Genomic DNA, 26983 nt, shown 5'->3' on the forward strand with positions numbered 1-26983 from the left:
TGATTTAGTATAACCAAAATGAGATTTCATAAATTGGACTACTGATCGGTAAAGTAAACCATAAAAAAACTGTATTTTAATTTGTTCTTTTTATTATTCCAACTAAATCAATGAAAAAAAAAATATTTTGAAAATTAATAAATAATAAAAATGAATAATAATTTTGTAAAATTATTAAATATATTTTTTATTTTTTTTATTTAATAAAATTATTGACATATTTGCAATATAGCTACAATTAGGATAATATGAATTATATTTACAGTATTAAATTAATCTAAATTATATTTGCAACTAATATGTGTGATTAAATATTTTGAAAAACTTCATTATATACAATGTTTTTGCCTTTATTTTTTTGATTTTTATTTCTTAACCATTTTTTACGTTGTTTAGGTGTTTCACTTTCAAGCATTTTTTGAAGAAGTATATTATGTGGAATTTACGATTTATTTATATATATTCACAATTTCATTATATAGCCTATCATTATATATAAAAAATTATCTTTTAAAAAAACTATTATCTGTTATATTGTTACAAAGAAAAAAAAAATTTTATTTTATCATCACATTATAACAACAAAATTTTTTTCTATATGAGCTATAATTATTATTATTAGTTAGTATTAACAAAGTACCAGTTGACGTTGCCTCATTCTGCTAATTATAAAAGATAATTACCGTATGAAATTTGACTTTCTTAATGAACAAATTACGACGTCTCTTTACTAATAAATCTTGTGATGTTTAAATTACTAGATAACTATAATTTAGATAGACTTGAAATTTATAATTTCTTATCATTGAATGGAAATAAAAAAAAAGAAATGTTATCTGTAAAATAATTTTTAGAAATTGAGTTTTAACATACGAATAGAAACTTTTTTCGGGTCGACGAAATATATGACGGTATAGAATAAGTTCACTATTTTTATGTACGTTTCGATTAATGATTCTGCATTTTTTCCTTGTATTAAAAATTTTAGTAGGGAAATTACATATTGCAAAGTATTCGTGATATTTAGCAAATTAGTAAATGATTAACAGTTGATCATGTTGTAGATGACGTAATTATTTTGACGTTTTCAAGATTCTTTTTTTTAAAAAAAAATGATAAATGAATTATAAAATTTTTGAAGTTGGCTATTCAATGCAAAAAAAAATAAAGAATCTACTTAAATAAAATCATAAGCGTCCAATTTTCTACTTATCAAGATCTTTTGTCATTTAATTATTAATTTACAGTATATTTATTTTATTAGAAATTTCCATAAGCCTTTTGAGATTCAGTGATATGAACTTTATGTCACGTATTAAGAGATCCTTAGAAAAACGTGCAACGATTTAAGTTATTCATTAAGAAAGTCAAATTTCAGAGCAGGTACATTCTTTGCACGGCAGAAATCAAGAAAGAAGAAGGCGGGATACGGTAATTTTGTCTTTATATAATTAAGTGAATAGGAAACGAACCATATGACCGATAACAAATCATTGCGTAGTAAAATAATCATAGGAATTCTATATCTTAGAAAATTTAGTAGCACGATATTTATACCATCGGTATTATGTATACACCGATGGAATTTTTTATAAATACTCCACCGGTATAATTTATTTTAATACATTAATTTATCATGATTATTACTACAAAACTAAGATTTTTTTTCATATAAATTATTTTCAACCACACACGTCTATCCATAACCTTTTAGTGATATGATCTCATAGTATTGTGCATATTAATAATATGTTTCGTTAATGATATTATATTTACTATTTAATTTACTAATTTAACTTTTGAAATAGCCAGATTAAAATGATATCACATGGTATTAATACGTTTCATCAGTGTTGTGACTGGGACTGGGACATGTCCTTGGATGGGACAGGACAGGACAGTCCAGGACTTGGACAAGATGTTGTTGATGTCCAGGACAAAAATTCATTATAAGAGGATATATGATTTATATATAATATTAATAAATTGGACAATGTTTTGGACGGGACAGGATGGGACAAATGAAATTGGACTTGGACAGGACATTAAAATTTTGTGGGACACTGTCCCGCCACATCACTGCGTTTCATCATCTTCATTTTGAAAAGAAAAAAAATCATATAAAATAAATTTTAAAAAAGAAGCCATACAGCTTTATATATCGCATTATCCAATAATATAAAGCCTTAATGATTATTTTTCCTTCCTATATATAATTATCTTTGCATCAATTTAAAGTATTCATGAACTTTATTATATATTGAAAATAGCAGGTTTTTTACTTGTAAAGAATTCGACTAATTAAATTATTAAAAATTAAAAGGTTGTTACTTATGAAAGTTGGCCAATAATGATTGATTTGGATAAAAATATATTTAATTAAATTTATTATAAAATATGATTTCCAGTAAATTTTGGTAATGAAACATTTCAATAAAGTAAAATATATATATAACGGAACTAGTGATAAAATTGAGAATGATCGACAACTAAGAAGTTTCATGGTAAAGGTAATATGTTAGGAAGTAAACGTGAAGAAGAGTTAGAAGAAAAGCTCTACATCGCTCTCAATTCTGTCACAAAACTTTGTGAGAAATGCAAGAAATTACAGAACTTGTATAAAATACATGTTAAAGAATCCAAAAAGGAAATCTTAACCTTACAGCGTGACTTGAAAAGGGTAAATGATGATATAACTCGAATTACAGAATATATGCAAGACGTAATTGATGAGTTCAAACAATTGCGCTCTGATGCGAATAGTGTTTCAAAACTCAAAATGGATATCGCTAATCTCAAAGGACAACTCCAATCCAAAATATCTGAACTGGACAGCAGTTACATGCTAAGTCAAGGGAGGTGGATGTACTATATTCGAGAATCAGATATTGAGAATAACTTATCTTCAAAAATAGAAGAGTTACGTACACTGAAATCTTAGCTGGATTTGATACTACGCCACAATATTAGTTATGAATATCATTGAATAATGATGTGCAACTGTTTGGTTGCACAAATCATACTAAATAAGTTCATTTTGAATGGACGCTTGTTACAATGTAAATTTACGCCAACTTGCAGTTGTACAAACTTACATTTAAACGAAAATCCTAAAAATCTTACGCCGTTAGAGGTTTAATTCCTTTTGCAACAAAAAAAAAATATGGAAGGAAGTTCAAGTCAGGTAAATTATAATTTTAAGTAATATTAAATATTTTAATTAATAAATAATTGGGATTATAATAATTTTAATAATATTTAGAGCGGAAGTTTTTCTAGCAATATTATTTCAGAAATTCACGACTCTGTTTTTTCATATAAAACGGCTTCGCATGAAAACTTCTTCAACAATAGTATTCTTCTAAAATTAGAAGAGGATGGATTTACAACTCCCGATGAAAAGGCAAAAGAACTTATTAAAGAATTGACCGACATAAAATATTTATATGCATTAAAATTACTTTTTGAAAATTTACAAAATGAATTTTCACCTCGAATTCTTCGAGACACTTTAGTTGCCTTGGCGGATCCGACTCCATTCGATTTTTATGCAAAACAAAGTGTGACTATATTGGAGTTACATTTAAGAACTTGGGTAACAGTCTTAGAACGGATATGCTTTTCGCCAATAGTACTTAGTAAAGAACTTCGAGATAAAGTTTATAATTCTTTATCAAAATTTGCAGAAATTCATCGTAAAACAACACAAGTTATTGAAATAGGACTTGATAATAATTTTAGATCAAATTTTAACCAATTAAATCAACAAAGCAATAATCAAGATGATCAAATTATCACCAAAAAGCGTAATTATAACATTGACTTCTTGTTAATCCACTTACGAGACACATTACATAGTTTGCGTGATGATGAAACTTGGTTTCAAGAAATTATACGAAGAACTAAAGAATTACTTAAAGCTGCATTGAATATTACCCCAGGAGTTTTATCAGCAACAGGAGTCGATCTTCCAAATGATAATTGTTCAATCTTATCAATGCTTACTCAAATACGTAAATGCTTAAGTTTTAAATATCCTGTAGCAAATTATTATGTAGATTGGAGAATTATGTTGATGATTCAACATAATCTTTTTACTTGGTCTGAAGGTACTAAAACGATAATTAGTAAAAAATTCTGTGAATTGGTATTAATGGAACATCTTTGGAGCTTTTTGGAAAGAGAATGGATTGATGTAACGAATAAATCTATTTTAGATTCTCAAACAAAATTTGATGAAGTATCAAATAAAGTTACTAAAGCTTTAAAAAACACTGGAAGTTTTTTAAATGATCTCGCTGGAAATGAACCTATTGCATTACCACATACCTTATGGTTTGGAATATTGGATCTTGCACAAAACCTTATTCAAAAGTCTACTCAAACTTCTACATATGGTCTTTGTTATTATTTAGCAATTGAATCACTTAATAAAGCTCCAAGTAGTTTCATTCAATTTAAAGCAGTTGAAATTTTATTACATTTACATAATATTGATAGTAAAATGTTTTCAATGATTGAGGATGATTTTGATCAATATATAAAAGAATTAAATGAAAACAAATCATCAGATTTTTCAGAAAAATTTCAAAATTTATTATTATTTATTAAAGAAAAATATCTTGAAGATTTAAAAATTTCAAATGAAAATATTGGAAAAGAAAAGAAAGGAAAAGGAAAAGGAAAAAGTTTAAATAAAAATTCATATTTAAAGAGAGAACAAACATCAAATTCTAATGTTATAGATGTTATAGCAAATGAAATGACTTGTCCAGTTAGTAGTGAACCAGAGGATCAATTATGTATTTTAAAATGTCAACATATATTATCATTAAATAATTTAAAATTATTAAAACAAAAATTATGTCCTAAATGTCGAGAAAAAATTGAAGAAAATGATATCAGATATTTACCACAAAATTCTATTTATATACTAAATTTTCTGAATCTGGACATATTATACCTCCAATTAAATCAGAAAATTCAGATCAAATATATGATAGTGATGATTCAAATAATTCAGAAGCTGATCTTATATTAACTAAAAAGAAGAAATCTATAAGTTCAATTATTAAATTAAATTCAAATATATCATTATCATCAATACTTCCAAAATTTTCAAAAAAACAACATCCAACATATCAAAATATTATAAAAGAAATAAATGAAAAACATTATGAAAAAGCTGAATCATTATGTAAAGAATTTTTAAATTTTTTTCCTAAAAGTTATTCTTTAAGATGTATTTTAGGTTATATTTATAGATGTCTTAAAAATTATGAACAAGCACACTTTTATTTGAAAGAAGCCATTAATTTAAAACCAAAAGGACCTATTGCTTATTTAATTTGTGGAGAAATATTTTTTTTGCAAAGTAATTATGAAGAAGCAATAAATAATTTAGAAAATTCAAAAAATTATAAGGCTAAAATAAATAACTTATATATAATACTTGGAAATAGTTACTTATTTTATAAAAGGTATGGTAATGCAAATAGTAGTTATAATTTTGCATTAGAAAATAGTCCAGATAATTATTTATGTCTTAAGAATATTGCATGTAACTATGTAAAGTGGAATTCTTATAATAATGCTTTAGAAAAGTTAGATAAACTGCTGAATATCAACAAGGATAATTCTTTAATTTTATGTTATTATGGAGAGATTTTATGTAATATAGGACAATATAGTAAAGCTATATCATATTTTACAAAAGCAAATATTATTGATCCAGAAAATACTCATAATTTAAATAAGAGAGCTATTGCATATTATACTCTTCAAGATTATAATAAAGTTTTATTAGATCTTGATAAAGTTATACAATTAGATCCATTAAATAGTTTAGCATATTATCTCAAGTGTATAATTTATTATACAAAAAAAGATATTGATAATGCTAAAATGGTATTTAAAAAGTGTAAAGAATTATTGGATTTTAATGATATATTAGCAAAAACTCAACTATTTCATCTGGAATGTTTGCTGAATAAAAATAATTCTACAGAATTAAATAATATATTAACAAAAATTAATCAAATTTCTAATATTAAAGATAGTGAATTACTAATTTTAGTTAGATGCAAAGTATATGTAGAATTAAAAATGTATCATGAAGCAATGTTAGACTTGAACTTATTATATACTAAAACTCATAGTCATATTGATGATATCTTTTATATTTATTTATTACGAGAATACATGGATTTTTGGTTATATTTAAATGTTAATAACAACAATAATAATGATCTCTCTGAATTTGGAATTGTTAATGAATTTAGTAAATACATGTATAAAGGTAAGTGAATGTTTAATTTGTTAACTTCTTATAATATTTAATAATTAATCTTATTGATTATTTATAATAAATTATTTTAGGACTACGAGTTTATTTTATATCAAATCTGGTAAATTTAAATAGCAAACTTCATCAACTTCAAGAAAATGATATAAATAGGTAAGTGGATGTATTATTATATATTTTAAAATTTTCAAAAATTGTGGTAAATATTTTAACTTTGAATTTCTTAGTTTATCAGAAAAGATAATAAGTTCAAAAAATGAAGAGCTTTATTTGAATTTGCCCATGCTATATTTTCGGTATTATAGAATTATTTGGAAAATAAATGTTAAAGAAATACTAAATAAAGATTGCTTTATAAAATTTATAATTAAAAGCACTGTAAGTTTTATTAATTGCTAAAATCTCTTTTTTCACTATTAAAAATGTTATTTTTAATTAATATATGGATTTATTATAGAATTCTGAACAGTATAAGGATTCTGAACTAGAACATTATGAACATGTGTTAAAATATGAAGATGTGTTAAAACTTGAGGGATTAGATTGGATTGAATATCAGTTTCCAATAATTGTAAAAGAAGTTTATGTACAACCTTCAATTGAAATAAATGGTTCTATTAATATGGTATATTTCTATTTTACTTGTAACTTTTTATTTAAAAGAAAATTGATTTTAGTAACTCATCATTATTTATTTTTTATAGCAAATAGATTATGTTCGATGTGGGTTTAATGAAGAAGAGATAACTTATATTCCTAACATAGGTGATTTATTACCAAATTTTCATAAATTTTGTCCACATGTTCCAGAAACTTTTAAAGATAAATATTTTTCAAGAAAAGAAATGGAAAATTTGCTTGAGCTGAAAGATATAATTAACCACCTATGACTGTTTTTTTTTAATTTTTTTAAATTAAACTGTTTTATTTTTTTTTCATTTGTAATATTTTAAAATTAGTAAATTCATTTTATTTATTATAAATAAACTTCAATTTAAAATAATTAAACTAATATTTAAAACTTTAGATAGCACTGACCTTGACCCAAACCTAAAAGGCGAAAGAACGAAAAAAAAATAGAAAGAAAAACAATACCTATTAAACCTCTTATCGTATAATATTCTTTATTTAATGTATATATTAAAGTAATATATATAAGTGTATGAATGAATGTACGTAATGTACAAGTTTATAATGTAAAAAGTTTATAAGTGAATTGTTATACATAATTTTATTTCTTTTTTTTTAATTATGTATTTGTAAGCCACTTTGGCTTAGGATTTTTAGTAGAAAAAGAAAAAATTTATAAATTTGGAATTGATCTTTATAGGAAAAAATTCAAAAAAGAAATCAAAATAAATAAATAAATAATAATATTAATAACAAAAATATAAGAAAAATTATAAAAAATGTTTTCTCTAAAAAAAAAATCAAAAAAAAAGAATTTAAATAATAAAAGCTCTAAATAAAATCCTCAATTATTGTCAAGGTAATCTATTTGCTCTATCGTGGCCATTTCACATAATAGTGACAGGATCGAGTAACTCAGGTAAAACTAATATGCTTGTTAATTTTTTCCTTAGAGATAAATTACTTCGATTATGAGCAATGATGGAATTGGACAATATCCGATTGAAAAACATTTGTACAATTGGAATTGAACTAATTGGAAACGTCCACTCCAAGTCAAATTGTATTTGGACACTAATGGAATTTGTAATAAGTTCACTTTTGTCCAATATTTTTGGACTATGTCCAATTGTCTGGACCAATTAACATGCAAATGCATTATCTGATGAAGGTGATGATAATATAAATCAATGTTATAAAAATGATTGAAGAGTATAGTTTCAAGATGGATAAGTATGCTAGAAAATTATTCAGATTCAGAAGAGGCACGCAGAAAATAATAATATTATCCTATCTCCCTATAGATAGAAATACTAAATGAAAACTTCATATTTTTGTTTAAGGGTTGGAAGAACCTCCCTATTTGTCAATGTCTAGACAGATAGTTAAAATCAATAATATGCCTAAATAACAATTAATAAAAATAATAAATTTAAATAAATTTGAAATAAATCATTAAAAATAAATGGAAAACCAATAGTCCAATTAAATTTGGACTTGGAATGGTCAAGTCAATTAGTCCAATAGTCCAATAGTCCATTGGTCCAAAATGAGATGCAATGACGTTATAATGGTAGGCCACCATCTAAATAAACCAAAATGGTCGCTTGTAGAAGAGATATCACACTGGTCAAAGCGGTATGGTTTCTATTATGGAAACCTTGGTATACGTAATTGAAACTTGTCCAATTTACATAAAATTTCCATAACATTTCCACAAAAACTGGAAACTTCGTTGAAATCTGGCGTTCGACCTGTGTCAATTACATTTCATACAAACCTAGTACTAATTATATTTCGAATAAACCATTTACTCTGTACTATGAGGATGTAACAATTACTAAAAGATCACCTCGTAAGATCCCACATATAAATGAATTTCTCCTAAAAGGAGTACAGCGATTATCTTTGAAGATCTTTATTCTGATCTTCCATCTGTACGGAGACAGATAATCCGTTCTTTTTAAGTGGACATCATAACAACATTTCACTAATTTATGTTACGCAAAAATATCAGTGTGTACCAAAGGTTATGAAGATATTTCTAGGATTGTACATCAGTATGTGAAAGATCAATGAAAATAAAATATATTTTTGAGAATGTGAGTCTATTGTTTTTGACTTAACCAGGCCTGAAATAGATAAAATACCTGAGTTAAGTAGACCATCGGTTGTGGGTTAACCCAGTTTTGCTTACTCCAGAAGAGAAGAGATCTTCTTCATCAGCCTGGACATAATTCTCACAATTGCCAATTAAAGAGAAATTGGAAATATTTAGTAATTTTTTGTGTAAATATTTCAAAAATTCCGCTATTTTAGGTTTTCGGTAAAATTACTAAGTGATTGTAGATCATCCAATCACATGGTTTTTACTTACAAACAATAAATCTATGGCAAATTCCAAAATAAAATTAGAATTATTACAACAATCATAATTACAATGTTTATTAAAACTACTACAAGTTTATTTATTATTAAAAGTTCTTTTAAAAAAAAAAAATAATAAAAAAAAATAAATAAATTATTTAAATTACATACTAAGAAATTTGCAAGTTATTTGTTACTCTAGTCTTAGTGTTTAAACAATTGAATATAATTCATAATATAAAAAAAAAGTTTGAAAAATAGTAATACTTAATAATAAATTTTTAGGATGTCCTAATTTTTTAGATACATTACCAGAAATTTCTAATTCATCTTGCTTTTCATCATCATCATCTATAAAGCAAGAACAAAATTATAAATTATTATTTTCCACTATTGCTATAAAATACTAAAAAAAAATAATATACCATTTATATCCAAACTATGCTTTTTTGTTTGTTCTTTTTTATGATCATCTTGCATAACTAAAAAAAAGTTTATTTTATTAAAATAACCTTAATTAAATAACATTATAATTAAGACTATAATTATACTAATATGATTCACTTACCATAATTTGAATTGATTTCTAATTTGTCAGATACTTTAAAATAAATTAATTAACTTTTATTAAATATTCAAAGTAATATCAAATTTAATAATAAGCATTTACCTTTATATTCACTTGATTCTGTGTTAACATTTTTCTCATTATTTAAATTATTAAAATCACCAACTAAAAATATAAAAAAAAATAAATAAAATTAAAATTAATTACATATTAATTTATTTATTTAAAGCTAAGAATACCTACCATTATTAGGAATGTTCAAATTATAAGGTTAACTATGGAATGCTATATAATTATCACATATATATTTAGAATAAAATTAAATGTTAAATATTAATAAATTATTGTATATACCTTCTTGTTCTTCTATTTTTGTATTTTTATTTGAAAAATATTAATGTTAATATATTATTAAATATAATATTATAATATATTTCAAAATGATACTACTACCTTCTGTTGCATTTTTTGGTTCAGGAAACTGAAATTTTCAAATTGATAAATTTTACTAGTATAATTTATGTTTTGTTGGATCAGTTGAATTACTTAATTGCTTATGTTGATCGGAAATTATTTGTTTTTGGCTATCATCTTGATAGTTTTGAAATTTTAATAACTTATGTACTTCTTTTATTAATGTACAAGCATTAGGTCTCTTTGTTGAATCAGCATCCCAACACTGTTCCATTAATTTCTTATATTCTAAATGAATTCCTGGTACTATTTTTGGTCTCATTCCGTTATTATTTTCATTGCAAGATCATAATTATGCTTATAATTAATAAAGGGTGGTTGTCCAGATGAAATTTCCCACATAAGTATACCAATACTATAAATATCAGATGCATAAGTGGTTTTTTTTTCAGTAATTATATATAAGGAAGATTTCCATATACACTATTTAGTGGTTTATCAACAGGTCCACAAAATCCAAGATCACTAATATGGAAACTTTGGTTAATTTTACCACCATACAATAGATTTCCAGAATGCAAATCTCGCTCTATGAATTACATTTTCATTATGAATGCTGTAAATCCCATCTAATATGTCATAAGCAATTTGTATCCTTTCTTTCCATACAGATTATTATAACTTTGCTTTAGATATGTTCTTAAATCCATTTCCATTTTATTCATTACATTACCACTTGATGGATTTTTCGTTAAACCAAAACATTGTACTACATCTGCCCATTTGTTATTTATAGTTAAATAAGATTTGCTCTAAAAAAATTATATAAAAATCGTCAACAAATTTCAAAAATAATAATACAACATTTTAATTACATACAGTACCTCTTCAAACCAACTTTTATTAGTATTTACATTATATAACTCTTTAAGTATTACATATTGGTCTCCAAATATTGTTAATTGCTTTTCTTTAGAATCCCATTCATGATATCCTCCGTCTATCCAAATTGCTGTGTAAATTTCAGAATATTCTTTTCGGTTGAAATGTTTCCATATGACATTTTTGTATTAAATCATTAATGTCATTATTTTCAGATGACCAGTTTGAAAAATTTTCTTTTAAATAATTTCGAACACAAATGTTCAAAATATAATGTTGCTAAACATTCATCTTGAACAATTTTCACAAATTCTTTTTGTTCCTTTATTATCTATAATTTTATGAATGTCATATGCTTCATTTAACATTTTTATTATTTCTGATTTTTCATTCAGCAAGAGCAATTTTTTTTCTAGATTCATATTGTTTATCCGAATAATCATTTATATTGGGATCTAATAATGCATAATGCATATGCTTTATTAAAAGCAGCCCAAACAACATCTTCTCAAATATCATTCATAATATGATTTTTTTAATTTTGTAAAAAAAAAAGTCTCGAAATTTTGAAAATGAGAAAGTTGTGTACAGTTTCGAATTGTTGTGCAAATATATTGTGCATAAATTCATAAATTTCGAATTTGTGCAATTTGTACACCTGTGCAACCTGTACAACAGAATAACACATGGTCAACAATAAAGTAAAACGCTTGAAATTCATTATAATTACAAAAGATAATAAAAGAGAAGTTAATTTAAGAAGCAATGAAATAATTGAACGAAAAAATAATTGGAAGAATTTTAATCCGAAATTATACAAATACGGTTTATATTCAAGTTAAATTTATTGAAACAAAATGAAAGTTAAGTGCTTTTGCTAATAAAAAATTTTTAAAAAAAGTTTTATTACTATTATCAAGTTTTTAATGAAACATACAATATTTTCTGTATAATAAAAGGTTTGGAAATGAAAAAAGTTTTTTTAACATTATTATTAAGGTTAATATTTATGATAAAAGTTTTGAAATATTACAGATTCATGATCGAGTATTGTTATTTTAAGAACTTGAATTTTTTTTTCTACTTGTTGTTTATTAAAAGGGTAAAATACTTACTGTACAATGAAAATAAAAAATGTAAGAATTTTTCATGATAATTTTTTATTCAAAATTTCTTTTATAAATGAATAAATAAATGTTATATATTCCAAATTTTATCAAAAACATGAAAATGAAAATTATATTTAAAAACGAAAGTAAATTGTATTTATTTTTTAAATATCATTGCGGAATACAACCTTTTGTTTAAAGTTTAATTTATTTATTACATAATTTCAAAATTAGAGACCATTTATAGAAACTTTTGGTATTAATCTATTAAGACACGATAGATTGAGTTTCATACAGAGATAAAATAATAAATCAACAACCCAAAAATAGAAATCAACTCTTTTTTTTTTAAATACGTGTAATTATGATTTTATCTTTTTGTAACCAAGAGAATTATTTTCTAGCGTGGGAATTTAAAACCGGAAGTATACTGCACATCATGTGATCACTATGTTCGTATACACACAAGATATTTATATAATTGGTGTATTCTATAACTGTATAGCATCCAAAATGTTTCAAATAGGTCTTATATATACAATGAAAACTATTTAGAAATAGCTTCAATTGTCCATAATAAAATATGATAATTTATGGTCGATATTTTACCTTTTAATAGATAATAAAAATTTATTGCAGACATAATGAAAAAACTCGTGAAACATTAAGGTAATAAAGACAATAATTACATTAACGTCATCAGTAATACAAAGGTCTTTCTTTCTATATAAAGCAATATTGTAATTCCGTCTCTAATGACGATTGTTATATTCAAAAAATTACAAAAAGCAGTTTGAAAACCTATTGTAAGCTAAATTTTAATGATACCTTATTGCTATATTTTTTTCTGCCAAAGTAGACTTGCAAAACAGGTAAAAACTCATTATTATGTTAAAATCGTATCGAAGATTTTATTCGTAACAACTGCACGTGCAATTTTGGGCAGAATTATAAATGATCGGCATTGCGGATACCTATGTTGTGCCCCAAATCTCAATATGCCCCAAATTGACGATAATCATCGATGATTACTATATGTGAAAAGTAATGCTTTGAAAATTCTTAAGGCATTATAAAAATTGGCCGATAATTTAGGCCGATCGTTGATTTGGGGCAATCGTCAACTTGGGGCACAACACCTATATTAAGTAATGCCAACCTTTTAATGCAGAAATTTTTTCGGGTGGCTGTGCCACAAACCTAGACTCATGAGCAACTTCATTATTGTGAAAAGGTAATATGCAAAATCATTTTAGTGTAACATTATAATATTAATTAAATTATCATAATATTAGTTTGTTTTCTATCAAAGAAGATGAAGAAATTTTTTGTAAAAGAATTCTATGAAATTATCTCGGAACCTATTAAATTAAAAGAAAAACAATGTATCACAGTGCAACATGTTGAATTACCCGAGGTGGATGATGAATTGTCAGTGACACTACGAATAAAGCTTAAGAGTCATTATTCTGATTGGGCCACTATTTTTCGTAAAGGTAGGAACGTTTATTAGATTATTTTTTTTTTTATGTTTAAAATTACGTTTAAATTGACTACACTTGAAATACATTTAGGTGGTGGTAATGAGAGAGAAAGACTTGTACGAACGCCTGGACTTTTCTTACATGCAAATAATTCCAAATTATATCCCCGTTTCACGGGTAACTGGAATGATAATGTAGGAATTAACACAGTTGGGGACAGACTTTTGTTAAACAAATGGTACCATATAACTTACACACTTTCTGATACTGAAAAGAGAATGGATATCTTCATAAATGGTGTATGGACCGCATTCTATGCTATCGAAAATGTTCAAATGCATAGAGTTAAATTCAATGATAAGCAGTTGGATATTGGGTGGTGCGTTGATGGCGAAATCAGGCATGATTTTTCATAATAATTTTCATAAATTAAAAAATTTTTGTTTTAAATAGCCATTTTTATTAAAATAGCAATTTTCGTTATTTTAACTGGCGTCTATCTAACGAAGAGGTGATGAAAAATTACCTGGTATGGCACATCCATACTGTTACATACAATTATTTGTTGTTCATAGTAATTATATTTATATGTGTAATATATTTTTAAATATATTTTAATCTTTCAAATTATTTAAATTTAGAACCAACGACCATTCTGTTGAGGATCAAAAAAAAAGGAAGAAAAAGGAAATAAAATTTACAATGAATATTAACAAAAACGTCAATGTGTGATTTATAGCTTATTTAGTTTTTAATAAAGCTGATTTTCTTTTTACCGTATAAAATGAACAAATTTGTTAAAATTAGACTATGTATTCGCATTATTTTTACTATAAAGTTTTGCTCAATAAATTTTATCAATGGAATATTTATATCTAATATATATTCGGTTTAATAAATATCTTGTGTATATTTTCTTATTGCAAACTTCTATTAAAATAAATTACTCTTATTTTTTAAACAATTAACATTTATATTTTGTATTGATAAAATTATTAAATTTTATGTTCTTTTTTATAACTTAAATTATAAAAACAAATTAATCTTCAAATAACAAAAAAATTCTAAAGTCAATACTTAAAGAATATTAGACGTTAAAAGTTTTTTTTTTTATAATTTGAAATATTTAAAATATTTAATATTTATAGGAAATTATTTAATTCGATTTTCCATAAAAATTGAAACCATTTAACATTACCAACATTAATTTGGATTAGTCAGCATTTCTGTAATACCAATCCATTTTAATCCATTTTAAATAATTTGATATATTATTCAACCGAAATTTCTATATAAGGTTATAATAGAGAAGTTTAAAATATTTTGTACAATTATTAATTATGCATTTTTCAAACTAGAATTTCATTTTAAAAGTCACTTCAAATAAATGAGTCCAAATCTTTTTAAAATCAAAAACTTTAACTTTCAGGCTCATCTGTATGTGATTATTTAATATAAGTTTCGCAGGATAATTTTAGACACTGAGTATAAACTAACGCTACTACTATTTTTCCTAGTATCTTAGAATTAAAGTCATTAATTTACCAAAATATTTTTGAAGTTTTGATAATAAATTCATTCTTAAATTATTTAATATTAATATATCAGATTTTATATTTTATTTATTTATTTATTTTATGTGAAGACGGACAGACTATTAACAGGACATATACGTAACCGTGCTATCCTACTTCTAGCTATCATCCCCCCGAGGACGGACCCGAACTTCTTTAAATCCTACGAACCAGGATGATCCCCTCCCCTACCAGAAAGGAACCAATGAACCGAAAGAAAGAAAATGATTAAGGACACTGACAAAATATTAAGAAGTTGTGGCAATCTACACATTATAAATAGCAAAACAATCATAAAATGATCCGTATTTTTCTTTCAACCCATAGGGTCGCCACCTGTAAATACTGTCATAGGTGGAATGATTCACACTATTCTAAATTGTTTGGTATATAAAAAGTAAACGTAATTTGTACATAATAGTACTACATATAAAACGAAACTAAAAAGATGTAGAAAAATCTACTTGTAAAAAAAAAAAATTTTGGTTAAAATAAACGTAAAAAAAAAACTAAAACTTAATCCTTGAAGGACCTGCAACGGCAGTGGTATCAACTGAAACTTCGGACGGACGATTCCGTTTGTGACGATTTTCATCTGTATGAAAAAAATTATTAGCTACTAACGCTGTATTGCGTTTTTTAGGACGATATTCCAACTCTTTGGTGTCATCTGACGTTATTACTTTCTGCTTTTCTTTTTCTTTGCGAATCTTGCGAGTGGCTTGCTTTGATCTTTCATTAAAATTAACCCCACTATTATAATATAATTCAAAAGATTCCATTTCCGCATTGAGTTCTGCGTATCTGATGGCGTCTTTACCTTTCAGAGGTGTGGTAGTGAGATAGTTCATTCTCTCATGAAAGTGTCTGGTTTTGCCTGTCAGCATTTTACTAGCATGTCTTCTACGTGATAAGGTGTGGACACTGGTGCCATAATATTGGGCTTCAGCTTTAATCGCTTGTTCTTTTTGGAGTAATTCTCTCGTTTCTCTCTCACGTTCTTGTTCCGATTGAAGTAAATATTTACGTTCCTGGCTAGTTGTAGCTGAAGAGATCCTGCGATGAAGGTTACACATATATGTGAACCATAGACGAGAACCAGGCCTTATGTAATCTCCTGTATCTGTGTAAAGAGGATCTTTAGGGATAATGTCCCTGTATTTATAGGGTATAAACATATCTGGGTAGGGATCATATTCTCGAACCCAAGGTTGGTCACTAGAAGGAGATATCTCAGGAATTAAATGGTTATATCCTCTAATAACGGGTCGACCAGCGCGTGAATCAGCGTGATTTGTTGTCTTGTAGTAATGAGGCGTAGAAAAACCATAGTCCTCTGAAACTAAACCGTGATTATATTTCAAATGTTTCACCGGTTTGTTGATATATTGAGATTTTAGGAACAAAAAACGATATCGTTGCACTGTACGTAACCTATGCCTATTAGGGTCGGGAATGTTTTGCTCTTTAGTTTTAAAAACCCGTCTACATGCTCGGAGAAATCGGGTTTCCTGCTTTTCCTTAACTTTGAGACAGTTCGATTGCTTGAGCTGAAAGTCAGTAAGACGTTTTCTATACATATGTTTATTACCATATTCTAAAACAGATTGAACATCTCTAGCGTGTATCGCTTCTTGATATGATATACCTAGTCTGTTTGAAAAGACTGATTTTTTGGTGCGGTTTTTCCATCGGTCGTAAATCAAATTAGCATGAAGAGCTTTACTATTAACTATGCCATCCGGATTAGATACAGAATCTTTTGGTTTGTGAAACAATTGTTCACTAAAGAATTGTCGTTGATGTGTAACACACGCTCGTCTATGTTTTGACATAACAAAAGGAACAGGTATATTACATATATGCGGGGTTGAAGAAAATGAGTGGGTAAAGCCATGTTGACAAGGGGTGTATATCCCAAAATGAAAACGATATCGTTTATAAGTAAAATAGAAAAAAGTCTTCGTAATACGATTTCTTTCGATATTACTATGATCACGTGAATAGACCATCAAGTGTCGAGCCAATAATTTATCTCGTATATAGTTAAAATATTTTTGTTGAATACCGCGTGGTAGCACTCTTTGTGAGGAAAAAAAGTGTGTGAGCATACAACTCATTTGGTATTTGGCGTTCGGAATTGTACTTGTGTTATTATAACTAATCAGTTTAGTGTTCATGTGGTAATCATTTGTGTGTATCTTGAGATGAATATCATTGGTGTTCTGAGGATGATCATCTAACTCAAAAAAGAAACTTCTTGAACGTCGGATTTCATAAATCCTGTTATATCCAGATCGTCGTGGAGAAGTCACGTGAAATTTGGAAAAAGAGATCTTCAAAGGATTATTTTTCCCAGGCGAAGAAGATTTTTCTATAGTACGAGAAGGCCTTAATAAACGTGGGCGTTTAGTCCTTTTTTTCTTTTCAATAGGTAGTATCACCGGAAGAGAAGATATCGTATCCTTTAAGGGTTCAGGAGGTGTAACAGGAGCTCGTGAAGGTATTGGAGTAATGAGAGAGAGGTTAGAGAAGTCATTCTTATTCTCATAAACGGGGCAAATATCTCTAAAGTCCGCGGCGTCTGCTCGCGGAAAGCCTTTCATATCTTGAGTATTGTATGTGAGAACTAAAACCTTGTATACGACCAAGGCGCCCAATTGGGCCTCTATCCCCTTGACGTTTCAAATAGAAACTAAAAAAAATAACTTGCGCTATATTACTGCGGAAAATTAACAAAAATAAAAAAAAGGGCATCAGATTTTATATTATTGTTTGATGAAAATAAATTATACAATAAATAGTTCCTCACATGATCTTGAGTTAACCTGCAATATGGACAAGACAATAATACTATTTGATTTGTATAAAATTTTCCGCCATTATAATATCTAAAACCGTTTAATTAAATTGAAATTTCATTATAAGACTAAATTAAGTTGGTGTATAAATTCTATTGATACATTTTCGTAATATGGTTATTATTAAAATTATACATTTATATTTTACTTATGAAAACTGTCATGTAGTAGATAATCCTTTATCTGTCTATGAACTTAGCCTGAGATTGGAGAGAATATTCCCGTTTTCTTTTAGAAATTGTAATAGGTGTTGACTCCAGGTACTAGCGAAAGCTATATAATTGCGATCGTGTAGTTAGAATTATAGTTCATACGATTTTACAATATTGATTTTATAAATTAGTCAATAACTAGTAAAATAATGAGCTTAATTTACACAAAAAAAAAAATTTAATATATAATTTTACCAAAAATAATAATCGCCACCACCACATGAACTTACCCAATGAATTATCTAACATGAACGCGAACATGGATGCGACGTTGATAATGAAAAAGTGGGAAAACTCTAAAAAATAGATAAAAAATATTTTATTAAAATTTTTTTTTTTTTTGGAAATAATTTATTTAATGAAATTACATTATTAGATGAACTTACCTTCAAGATAAAATCTCTGGTTCGAATTCTATCCCAATTTTCAAAATAAAAAAAAACTGGTTTAATTTAAACAATACAAAGACAAAAATCATTACAAACCATTATTTATCTCTGTCTAAAAACTAAATAAAAAACTTTAAAACTAAAAAAAAAGTGGAAGCCGCCATACAAAGCCCACCTTAACCATATTTCTAATAAAGAAGACGTCCAAATAACCTAAAGATTTATATACATAAAGAACAAAAAATTTACTTGGCTAAAAAAATGTGAAAGTGAGATTAAAGAAATTGCTTAAAAGAAAAAAAAAAGATCATGCTAATAATATAGGACCGGTTATATAGGACCGAATGACCGAACGTCGAACTTACTGCGCCATAAATCCGGTCCTACGAGTCTTGCCGGTCTACCATCTTTAGTTGGGTAACTTTATAATAAAATTAATATAAATACAATGTAAAATTAAGGTAATAATCTTCTTACCTAAAGTTCATAGACTTGAGGATCAAGATGAAATGATGTACCATATTGCCCACTATAATGAGAAGATAAGTTAGATTTTGAACGTGTTCGTCTTCTTGAAGTTGGTGAGTATCTGCCTGTTCTAACGATGTTTTATAAATAGATATCTTTGTTTGATTTGGTTATGCCTTTCTTAATCCTAATAATATCTAATATGTAACTTTTATCACACATGAATGAATTATATAACATGAAAACACGTGCTGTAATATGAAACTCCTGTGACATGCTGCGCCCGATCTATTCGAAATTTTTTTCAAACCGAAAATTTTTTTAATATTTTTAACTTTTGGTTTTTTTTTAAACCAAAAAAATTCATTCTATCACTATTTAGGTTTAGATTGATGCAGGGCCACGAGTAAGCGTTGTTTCTTTATTTTTTTCCCTTAATAATTTTTTTTTTCGTCCCTTTGTCTCTCAGGTATTTTTTTGATCAGGAAGAATCATTAATTGAAATTAATATATACTTTTTTTGTTTAAATATTATAGTTTTTTAATTAGAATAATTATAAATACATTAATTAAATTAGTATATTATTATTATACAGTAATTATGATAAATTTAAGTATTATTTGTAAAAAAATAAATAGTATTAAATTTCGAACAAAATATGATCGTTGTGATTAATTATATCTTTAACTCAAGCAAGTTTTCCATTTTTTTCTTGAAAAGTATTTATCTTTAAAAGTTTTTGGAACATTTATCATCTATGTTAGGAATGTACCCAAATCAGTTATATCTATTTAAAATATAGCATAAATAATAAATGAATAATTGATGATTTATTCAAATTAATTTCTTTATTAATAAAATAAAAAATATACCATCCTAATAGAACCATTTACTTCAATTGAAGGTTGAGGATTACGTGCATGTGTAATTATTAATTATTGATAGCTGATACTTAGTAATCCAACCTAATTCTTCAAGTTTACCACATATTTATATCAGAATCCTATACTAATTAACATCATATATTACTAATTTAAAAGCAACATTTTTTAATATAAAAAAAGAATTTTAGCAATTAATATAAATTTAGCGTAACATTTTTTAATATTTATTTTTCAAATAACATAATCATACTTATTACCATTTTGTATGGGAAAGTCTAAATAAAGTCCTTCATTTAGAATATATCATCTTAAGCTTATCATTTAAATTTGCTAATTTTAATATAAAGTAAACTTGTGGTTTTAACATAATTCATTATTAATTAATATATATTGATTATTATTCACTTTAGAAGTCAATGAATTAAATATTCTCCTATTTTCATACGTATATTTACTAAATCCATAAACAATTCCAAGATTAGAAAAATCATTATTATTATTAACATTCAAAATTCACTCATTCTTTTAATAAATAAATACATGAAATATATGAAGTAATATAAATCCTATTATGATATATAAATGTGTATAACAATTGCTTTGCTTCATAGTACATTACTAGTAATTCTATATATATTTTACATTTAATTAAAAGTAGTAATTTGTTATCTTTAATATTTAATTCTGTAGAATTATTTTTATTCAGTAAATATTCTAAATTAAATAGTTGAGATTCTATTAATATATCATCAGATAATAATATCTTTTATTGTATACTGATAATATGAGAGATAATGTGCTAAACTATTTAATGGTTCCAATTGTATAACTTTATTAAGATCAAACAAAACATTGTCATATTCTTGAAAAATATAATACACAATAGTTCTTTTACTTAAATTATGAATATTCCTTCTTTTTTCAGTTTGTCTTTCTGAATTTTTTCTTCAAATTTATTTTTGCAGTTTTTTTTTAAAACTGAAATATTTTTTCAATTTTTATTTCAGATTTTTTTAAACTGATTTTTTTTAATTTCTTTTTTCAGTTTAGTTTTACAAAACTGAAAATTTTTCTTTTAATTTGGTTCTTTTTAAACCAAATTTTTTTAATTTTTTTTTTCCTCTATAATATGATATACTATTTTTTTATAATTTTTTCATTTAATTTTATATACTGTATTTTTCTGTTATTGTTATATGAGTACATTCTTTTTTTTAGACTTGAATCTAAATCAGTGATCGGATTGATATTGCAGCGTTATAGTAAGCCTTTTTTCAATCCTCATTTTCAATAATAATTTTTTTTTGCTAATATTTTTTCATTCTTTCACCTTTTAGATTTGGATCAGTGAATGGTTAGATGCTGTGGTGCTATGATAAGTACTGTACCTTCGATTTTTATTTTAATAATATTTTTTTTCCTAATTATTTATTTACTAGTATTTTTTTTCTTTCTATTTTTTTTTCGATCTTTCACCTTTTAAGTTTGGGTCAAGATCAGTGCTGTCTAAAGTTTTAAAATATCAGCTTAAATTGAAGTTTATTTATAATAAATAAAATGGAAAATATAACAAATGAAAGCAAATGAAAAAAATAAAACAGTATTAATTTAAAAAAATTTAAAAAAAAAACAGTCATAGGTGGTTAATTATATCTTTCAGCTCAAGCAAATTTTCCATTTCTTTTCTTGAAAAATACTTATCTTTAAAAGTTTCTGGAACATGTGGACAAAATTTATGAAAATTTGGTAATAAATCACCTATGTTAGGAATATAAGTTATCTCTTCCTTATTATACCCACTTCGAACATAATCTATTTGCTATAATAAATAAATAATGATGAGTTACTAAAATCAATTTTCTTTTAAATAGAAAATTACAAGTAAAATAGAAATATACCATATTAATAGAACCATTTATTTCAATTGAAGGTTGTACATAAACTTCTTTTACAATTATTGGAAGCTGATATTCAATCCAATCTAATCCCTCAAGTTTTAATACATCTTCATATTTTAACACATGTTCATAATGTTCTAGTTCAGAATCCTTATACTGTTTAGAATCCTATAATAAATCCATATATTAATTAAAAATAACATTTTTAATAGTGAAAAAAGAGATTTTAGCAATTAATAAAACTTACAGTGCTTTTAATTATAAATTTTATAAAGCAATCTTTATTTAGTATTTCTTTAACATTTATTTTCCAAATAACACTAGAACACCAATTAAAATATAGCATGGGTAAATTCAAATAAAGCTCTTCATTTTTTGAACTTATTATCTTTTCTGATAAACTAAGAAATTCAAAGTTAAAACATTTACCACAATTTTTGAAAATTTTAAAATATATAATAAATACATCCACTTACCTATTTATATCATTTTCTTGAAGTTGATGAAGTTTGCTATTTAAATTTATCAGATTTGATATAAAATAAACTTGTAATTCTAAAATAATTTATTGCAAATAATCAAATAAGATTAATTATTAAATATTATAAGAAGTTAACAAATTAAACATTCTCTTACCATTATACATGTATTTACTAAATTCATTAACAATTCCAAGTTCGGGAAGATCATTATTGTTATTATTAACATTTAAATATAACCAAAAATCTGTGTATTCTCGTAATAAATAAATAAATGAAATATATGAAATATGTTGATAAGTATAAAAAATTTTATCATATAACAAGTTCAAGTCTAACATTGCTTCATAATACATTTTTAATTCTACATATACTTTGCATCTAACTAAAATTGGTAATTCACTATCTTTAATATTAGATATTTGATTAATTTTTGTTAATATATTATTTAATTCTGTAGAATTATTTTTATTCAGTAAATATTTCAGATGAAATAGTTGAGTTTTTGCTAATATATCATTAAAATCTAATAATTCTTTACACTTTTTAAATACCATTATAGCATTATCAATATCTTTTTTTGTATAATAAATTATACACTTGAGATAATATGCTAAACTATTTAATGGATCTAATTGTATAGCTTTATCAAGATCTAATAAAACTTTATTATAATCTTGAAGAGTATAATATGCAATAGCTCTCTTATTTAAATTATGAGTATTTTCTGGATCAATAATATTTGCTTTTGTAAAATATAATATAGCTTTACTATATTGTCCTATATTATATAAAATTTCTCCATAATAACATAAAATTAAAGAATCATCCTTATTGGTATTCAGCAGTTTGTCTAACATTTCTAAAGCTTTTAAATAACCATTATTATAATATCCATAAATATTTCCATAGATATTTCCATAAATATAAGCACTATTCTTAAGACATAAATAATTATCTGGATGATTATTTAATGCAAAATTATAATTACTATATGCACTCTTATGCTCTTCATTAAATAAGTAACTATTTCCAAGTATTATATATAAGTTATTTATTTTAGCCTTATAATCTATTGATTTTGTTAAATTATTTATTGCTTCTTTATATTTGTTTTGCCAAAAAAATATTTCTTCACAAATTAAATAAGCAATTGGTTCTTTTGGTTTTAAATTAATGGCTTCTTTCAAATAGAAGTGTGCTTGTTCATAATTTTTAAGACATCTATAAATATAACCTAAAATGCATCTTAAAGAATAACTTTTAGGAAAAAAATTTAAAAATTCTTTACATAATGATTCAGCTTTTTCATAGTGTTTTTCATTTATTTCTTTTATAATATTTTGATATGTTGGATATTGTTTTTTTGAAAATTTTGGAAGTATTGATGATAATGATATATTTGAATTTAATTTAATAATTGAACTTATAGATTTCTTCTTTTTAGTTAATATAAGATCAGCTTCTGAATTATTTGAATCATCACTATCATATATTTGATCTGAATTTTCTGATTTAATTGGGAGTATAATATGTCCAGATTCAGAAAATTTAGTATATAAATTTTTATAAATAAAAATTTGTGGTAAATATCTGATATCATTTTCTTCAATTTTTTCTCGACATTTAGGACATATTTTTTGTTTTAATAATTTTAAATTATTTAATGATAATATATGTTGACATTTTAAAATACATAATTGATCCTCTGGTTCACTACTGATTGGACAAGTCATTTCATCCGCTATAATATCTATAACTTTAGAATTTGATGCTTGTTCTATCTTTAAATATGAATTTTTATTTAAACTTTTTCCTTTTCCTTTTCCTTTCTTTTCTTTTCCAATATTTTTACTTGAAATTTTTAAATCTTCAAGATATTTTTCTTTAATAAATAATAATAAATTTTGAAATTTTTCTGAAAAATCTGATGATTTATTTTCATTTAATTCTTTTATATATTGATCAAAATCATCCTCAATCATTGAAAACATTTTACTATCGATATTATGTAAATGTAATAAAATTTCAACTGCTTTAAATTGAATGAAACTACTTGGAGCTTTATTAAGTGATTCAATTGCTAAATAATAACAAAGACCATATGTAGAAGTTTGAGTAGACTTTTGAATAAGGTTTTGTGCAAGATCCAATATTCCAAACCATAAGGTATGTGGTAATGCAATAGGTTCATTTCCAGCGAGATCATTTAAGAAACTTCCAGTGTTTTTTAAAGCTTTAGTAACTTTATTTGATACTTCATCAAATTTTGTTTGAGAATCTAAAATAGATTTATTTGTCACGTCAATCCATTCTCTTTCCAAAAAGCTCCAAAGATGTTCCATTAATACCAATTCACAGAATTTTTTACTAATTATCATTTCAGTACCTTCAGACCAGGTAAAAAGATTATGTTGAATAATCAACATAGTTCTCCAATCTACATAATAAGGTGTTACAGGATATTTAAAACTTAAGCTTTCACGTATTTGTGTAAGCATTGACAAGATTGAACAATTATCATTTGGAAGAGCGACTCCTGCTGCTGATAAAACTCCTGGGGTAATATTCAATGCAACTTTAAGCAATTCTTTAGTTCTTCGTATAATTTCTTGAATCCAAGTTTCATCATCACGCAAACTATGTAATGTGTCTCGTAAGTGGATTAATAAGAAGTCAATGTTATAATTACGCTTTTTGGTGATGATTTGGTCATCTTGATTGTTGTTTTGTTGGTTAAATTGGTTAAAATTTGATCTATAATTCTTATCAAGTCCTATTTCAAAAACTTGAGTCGTTTTACGATGAATTTCTGCAAATTTTGATAAAGAATTATAAACTTTATCTCGAAGTTCTTTACTAAGTATTATTAGTGAAAAGCATATCCGTTCTAAAACTGTTACCCAAGTTCTCAAATGTAACTCCAGTCTAGTCACACTTTGTTTTGCATAAAAATCGAATGGGGTCGGATCCGCCAAGGCAAATAAAGTGTCTCGAAGAATTTGAGGTGAAAATTCATTTTGTAAATTTTCAAAAAGTAATTTTAATGCATATAAATATTTTATGTCGGTCAATTCTTTAATAAGTTCTTTTGCCTTTCCATCGGGAGTTGTAAATCCATCCTCTTCTAATTTTAAAAGAATACTATTGTTGAAGAAGTTCTCATACGAAGCCGTATTATTTGAAAAAACAGAGTCGTGAATTTCTGGAATAGTATTACTAGAAGAACTTCCGCTCTACATATTTATAAAAATATTATAAACCCAATTTTTAATTAATTAAAATATTTAATATAACTTAAAATTATAATTCACCTGACTTGAACTTCCTTCCATATTTTTTTTTTGTTTGCAAAAGAATTAAACCTTTACCGGCGTAAGATTTTTAGGAATAATATTTTCGTTTAAATAGTATAAGTTTGTACAACTGCAAGTTGGCGTAAATTTACATTTTTTTTAAAAAAAAAAATAGTAACGCGGGCGTAAATTTACATTGTAACAAGCGTAATAAACTTATTTAGTATGATTTGTGCAACCAAACAGTTGCACATCATTATTTCAATGATATCATTACTAATATTGTGGCGTAGTATCAAAATGTGATGGAATAAAATTTGCAAGTCCAATATACGTTTCATGTATTTTATTTAAAATTTCATTAAAAAATTATTTCTTCTAATCTTTAGTATAGAAAAAATTGTGTACTATTTTTTTAATTAATGTAATTAATGTGAAACACTATTAATAAAACCTCGCCGATTTACAGGATCGGCCTAAAATTTAACAAATAAAACGTGACAACCCTGTATTACGTGATCATCTTAAATACAGGTTGATCTGGTTAAGGTAAGGTATCTCAAAAAATTGGTTAACAAGTTGAAATTATTTGACCATAATTCTGGTCAGAGTTATATATATAATATTATATAATGCATCCATAGTAATAAGTATGCAACTGCAGTCATGTGTTCTCGAAGGTTGAATGATTTTTTATTTCTGATTAACGAAATTAATAGGATAACTAAATATGAGAGTAGAGTCATCAAATAGATACAATTTATAGCCAAAAAAATTAAATTATTTAACCAGTAATTAAGCCTCTTGGTTAACTAGTTATTAGCCGATTAAAGTTTTTTTGAATGGTTCCAGCTCCTACAAAAGACTATGATTCAAGGATCGTAAACTGCGGGATTTTTACAAGAACAATTATGGTTACAATCATGACATTGAACAGAATTAGAATTGAATTCATATGAATTGCAATAGATGAAGAAAGAACAAACTATACTTACTAAAAGATGTTGTAATAAAATTTGTACTACTGTATGACATAAATTTTTCCAGATTACTACATTAATGCACGTTTTCGCGTAAATGTTAATCATATAAAAAATTAATTCATTAATAAGTTATTTTGTTTTTTTAGCTAATTTATACACTTGTACTATGAAAGAATTCAT

General features: G+C 25.3%; 6 protein-coding genes across 6 annotated transcripts; 3 read left to right on the forward strand and 3 right to left on the reverse strand.

The window, feature by feature from the left end:
* Positions 1-2515: 2515 nt before the first annotated feature.
* Positions 2516-2941, forward strand: OCT59_004094 (uncharacterized protein; the record flags this gene model as incomplete). The annotated part of the gene is made up of 1 exon (XM_025311713.1): positions 2516-2941. The coding sequence occupies one exon, from the start codon at positions 2516-2518 to the stop codon at positions 2939-2941; it is 426 nt and encodes a 141-aa protein (XP_025168963.1).
* A 222-nt stretch (positions 2942-3163) lies between these two features.
* OCT59_004095 (uncharacterized protein) lies at positions 3164-7194 on the forward strand (the record flags this gene model as incomplete). The annotated part of the gene is made up of 7 exons (XM_066148066.1): positions 3164-3184; positions 3263-4774; positions 4906-6298; positions 6379-6457; positions 6532-6682; positions 6762-6929; positions 7009-7194. 7 exons carry the CDS (start codon positions 3164-3166, stop codon positions 7192-7194), a joined length of 3510 nt encoding a protein of 1169 aa, XP_065996703.1.
* A 1895-nt stretch (positions 7195-9089) lies between these two features.
* On the reverse strand, positions 9090-10115 carry OCT59_004096 (uncharacterized protein; the record flags this gene model as incomplete). Its single annotated transcript, XM_066148067.1, has 7 exons — positions 9090-9161; positions 9312-9322; positions 9614-9652; positions 9727-9783; positions 9870-9902; positions 9972-10034; positions 10109-10115. 7 exons carry the CDS (start codon positions 10113-10115, stop codon positions 9090-9092), a joined length of 282 nt encoding a protein of 93 aa, XP_065996704.1.
* A 3353-nt stretch (positions 10116-13468) lies between these two features.
* Positions 13469-14423, forward strand: OCT59_004097 (uncharacterized protein). Its single transcript, XM_025332674.2, has 5 exons — positions 13469-13508; positions 13570-13770; positions 13849-14137; positions 14230-14287; positions 14400-14423. The coding sequence occupies exons 2-5, from the start codon at positions 13590-13592 to the stop codon at positions 14418-14420; spliced, it is 549 nt and encodes a 182-aa protein (XP_025168968.2). The 5' UTR covers positions 13469-13508; positions 13570-13589; the 3' UTR covers positions 14421-14423.
* Positions 14424-15841: 1418 nt separating this feature from the next.
* On the reverse strand, positions 15842-17167 carry OCT59_004098 (uncharacterized protein; the record flags this gene model as incomplete). Its single annotated transcript, XM_025311715.2, has 1 exon — positions 15842-17167. One exon carries the CDS (start codon positions 17165-17167, stop codon positions 15842-15844), a length of 1326 nt encoding a protein of 441 aa, XP_025168969.2.
* A 4613-nt stretch (positions 17168-21780) lies between these two features.
* On the reverse strand, positions 21781-25859 carry OCT59_004099 (uncharacterized protein; the record flags this gene model as incomplete). Its single annotated transcript, XM_066148068.1, has 6 exons — positions 21781-21966; positions 22046-22213; positions 22293-22446; positions 22522-22600; positions 22682-25760; positions 25839-25859. 6 exons carry the CDS (start codon positions 25857-25859, stop codon positions 21781-21783), a joined length of 3687 nt encoding a protein of 1228 aa, XP_065996705.1.
* Positions 25860-26983: the final 1124 nt, after the last annotated feature.

Source organism: Rhizophagus irregularis, chromosome 12 (genome assembly GCF_026210795.1).
Source record: "Rhizophagus irregularis chromosome 12, complete sequence".
NCBI classification, from domain to species: Eukaryota; Fungi; Glomeromycota; class Glomeromycetes; order Glomerales; family Glomeraceae; genus Rhizophagus; species Rhizophagus irregularis.

What these genes read in the sequence shown, in the direction of transcription:
- OCT59_004097 (XM_025332674.2), top strand. Translation starts at nt 13,590, where the DNA reads ATGAAGAAATTTTTTGTAAAAGAATTCTATGAAATTATCTCGGAACCT. An exon ending in GGCCACTATTTTTCGTAAAG is followed by an intron (nt 13,771 to 13,848) that starts GTAGGAACGTTT and finishes AAATACATTTAG; the next exon opens with GTGGTGGTAATGAGAGAGAA. An exon ending in AAGCAGTTGGATATTGGGTG is followed by an intron (nt 14,138 to 14,229) that starts GTGCGTTGATGG and finishes TTATTAAAATAG; the next exon opens with CAATTTTCGTTATTTTAACT.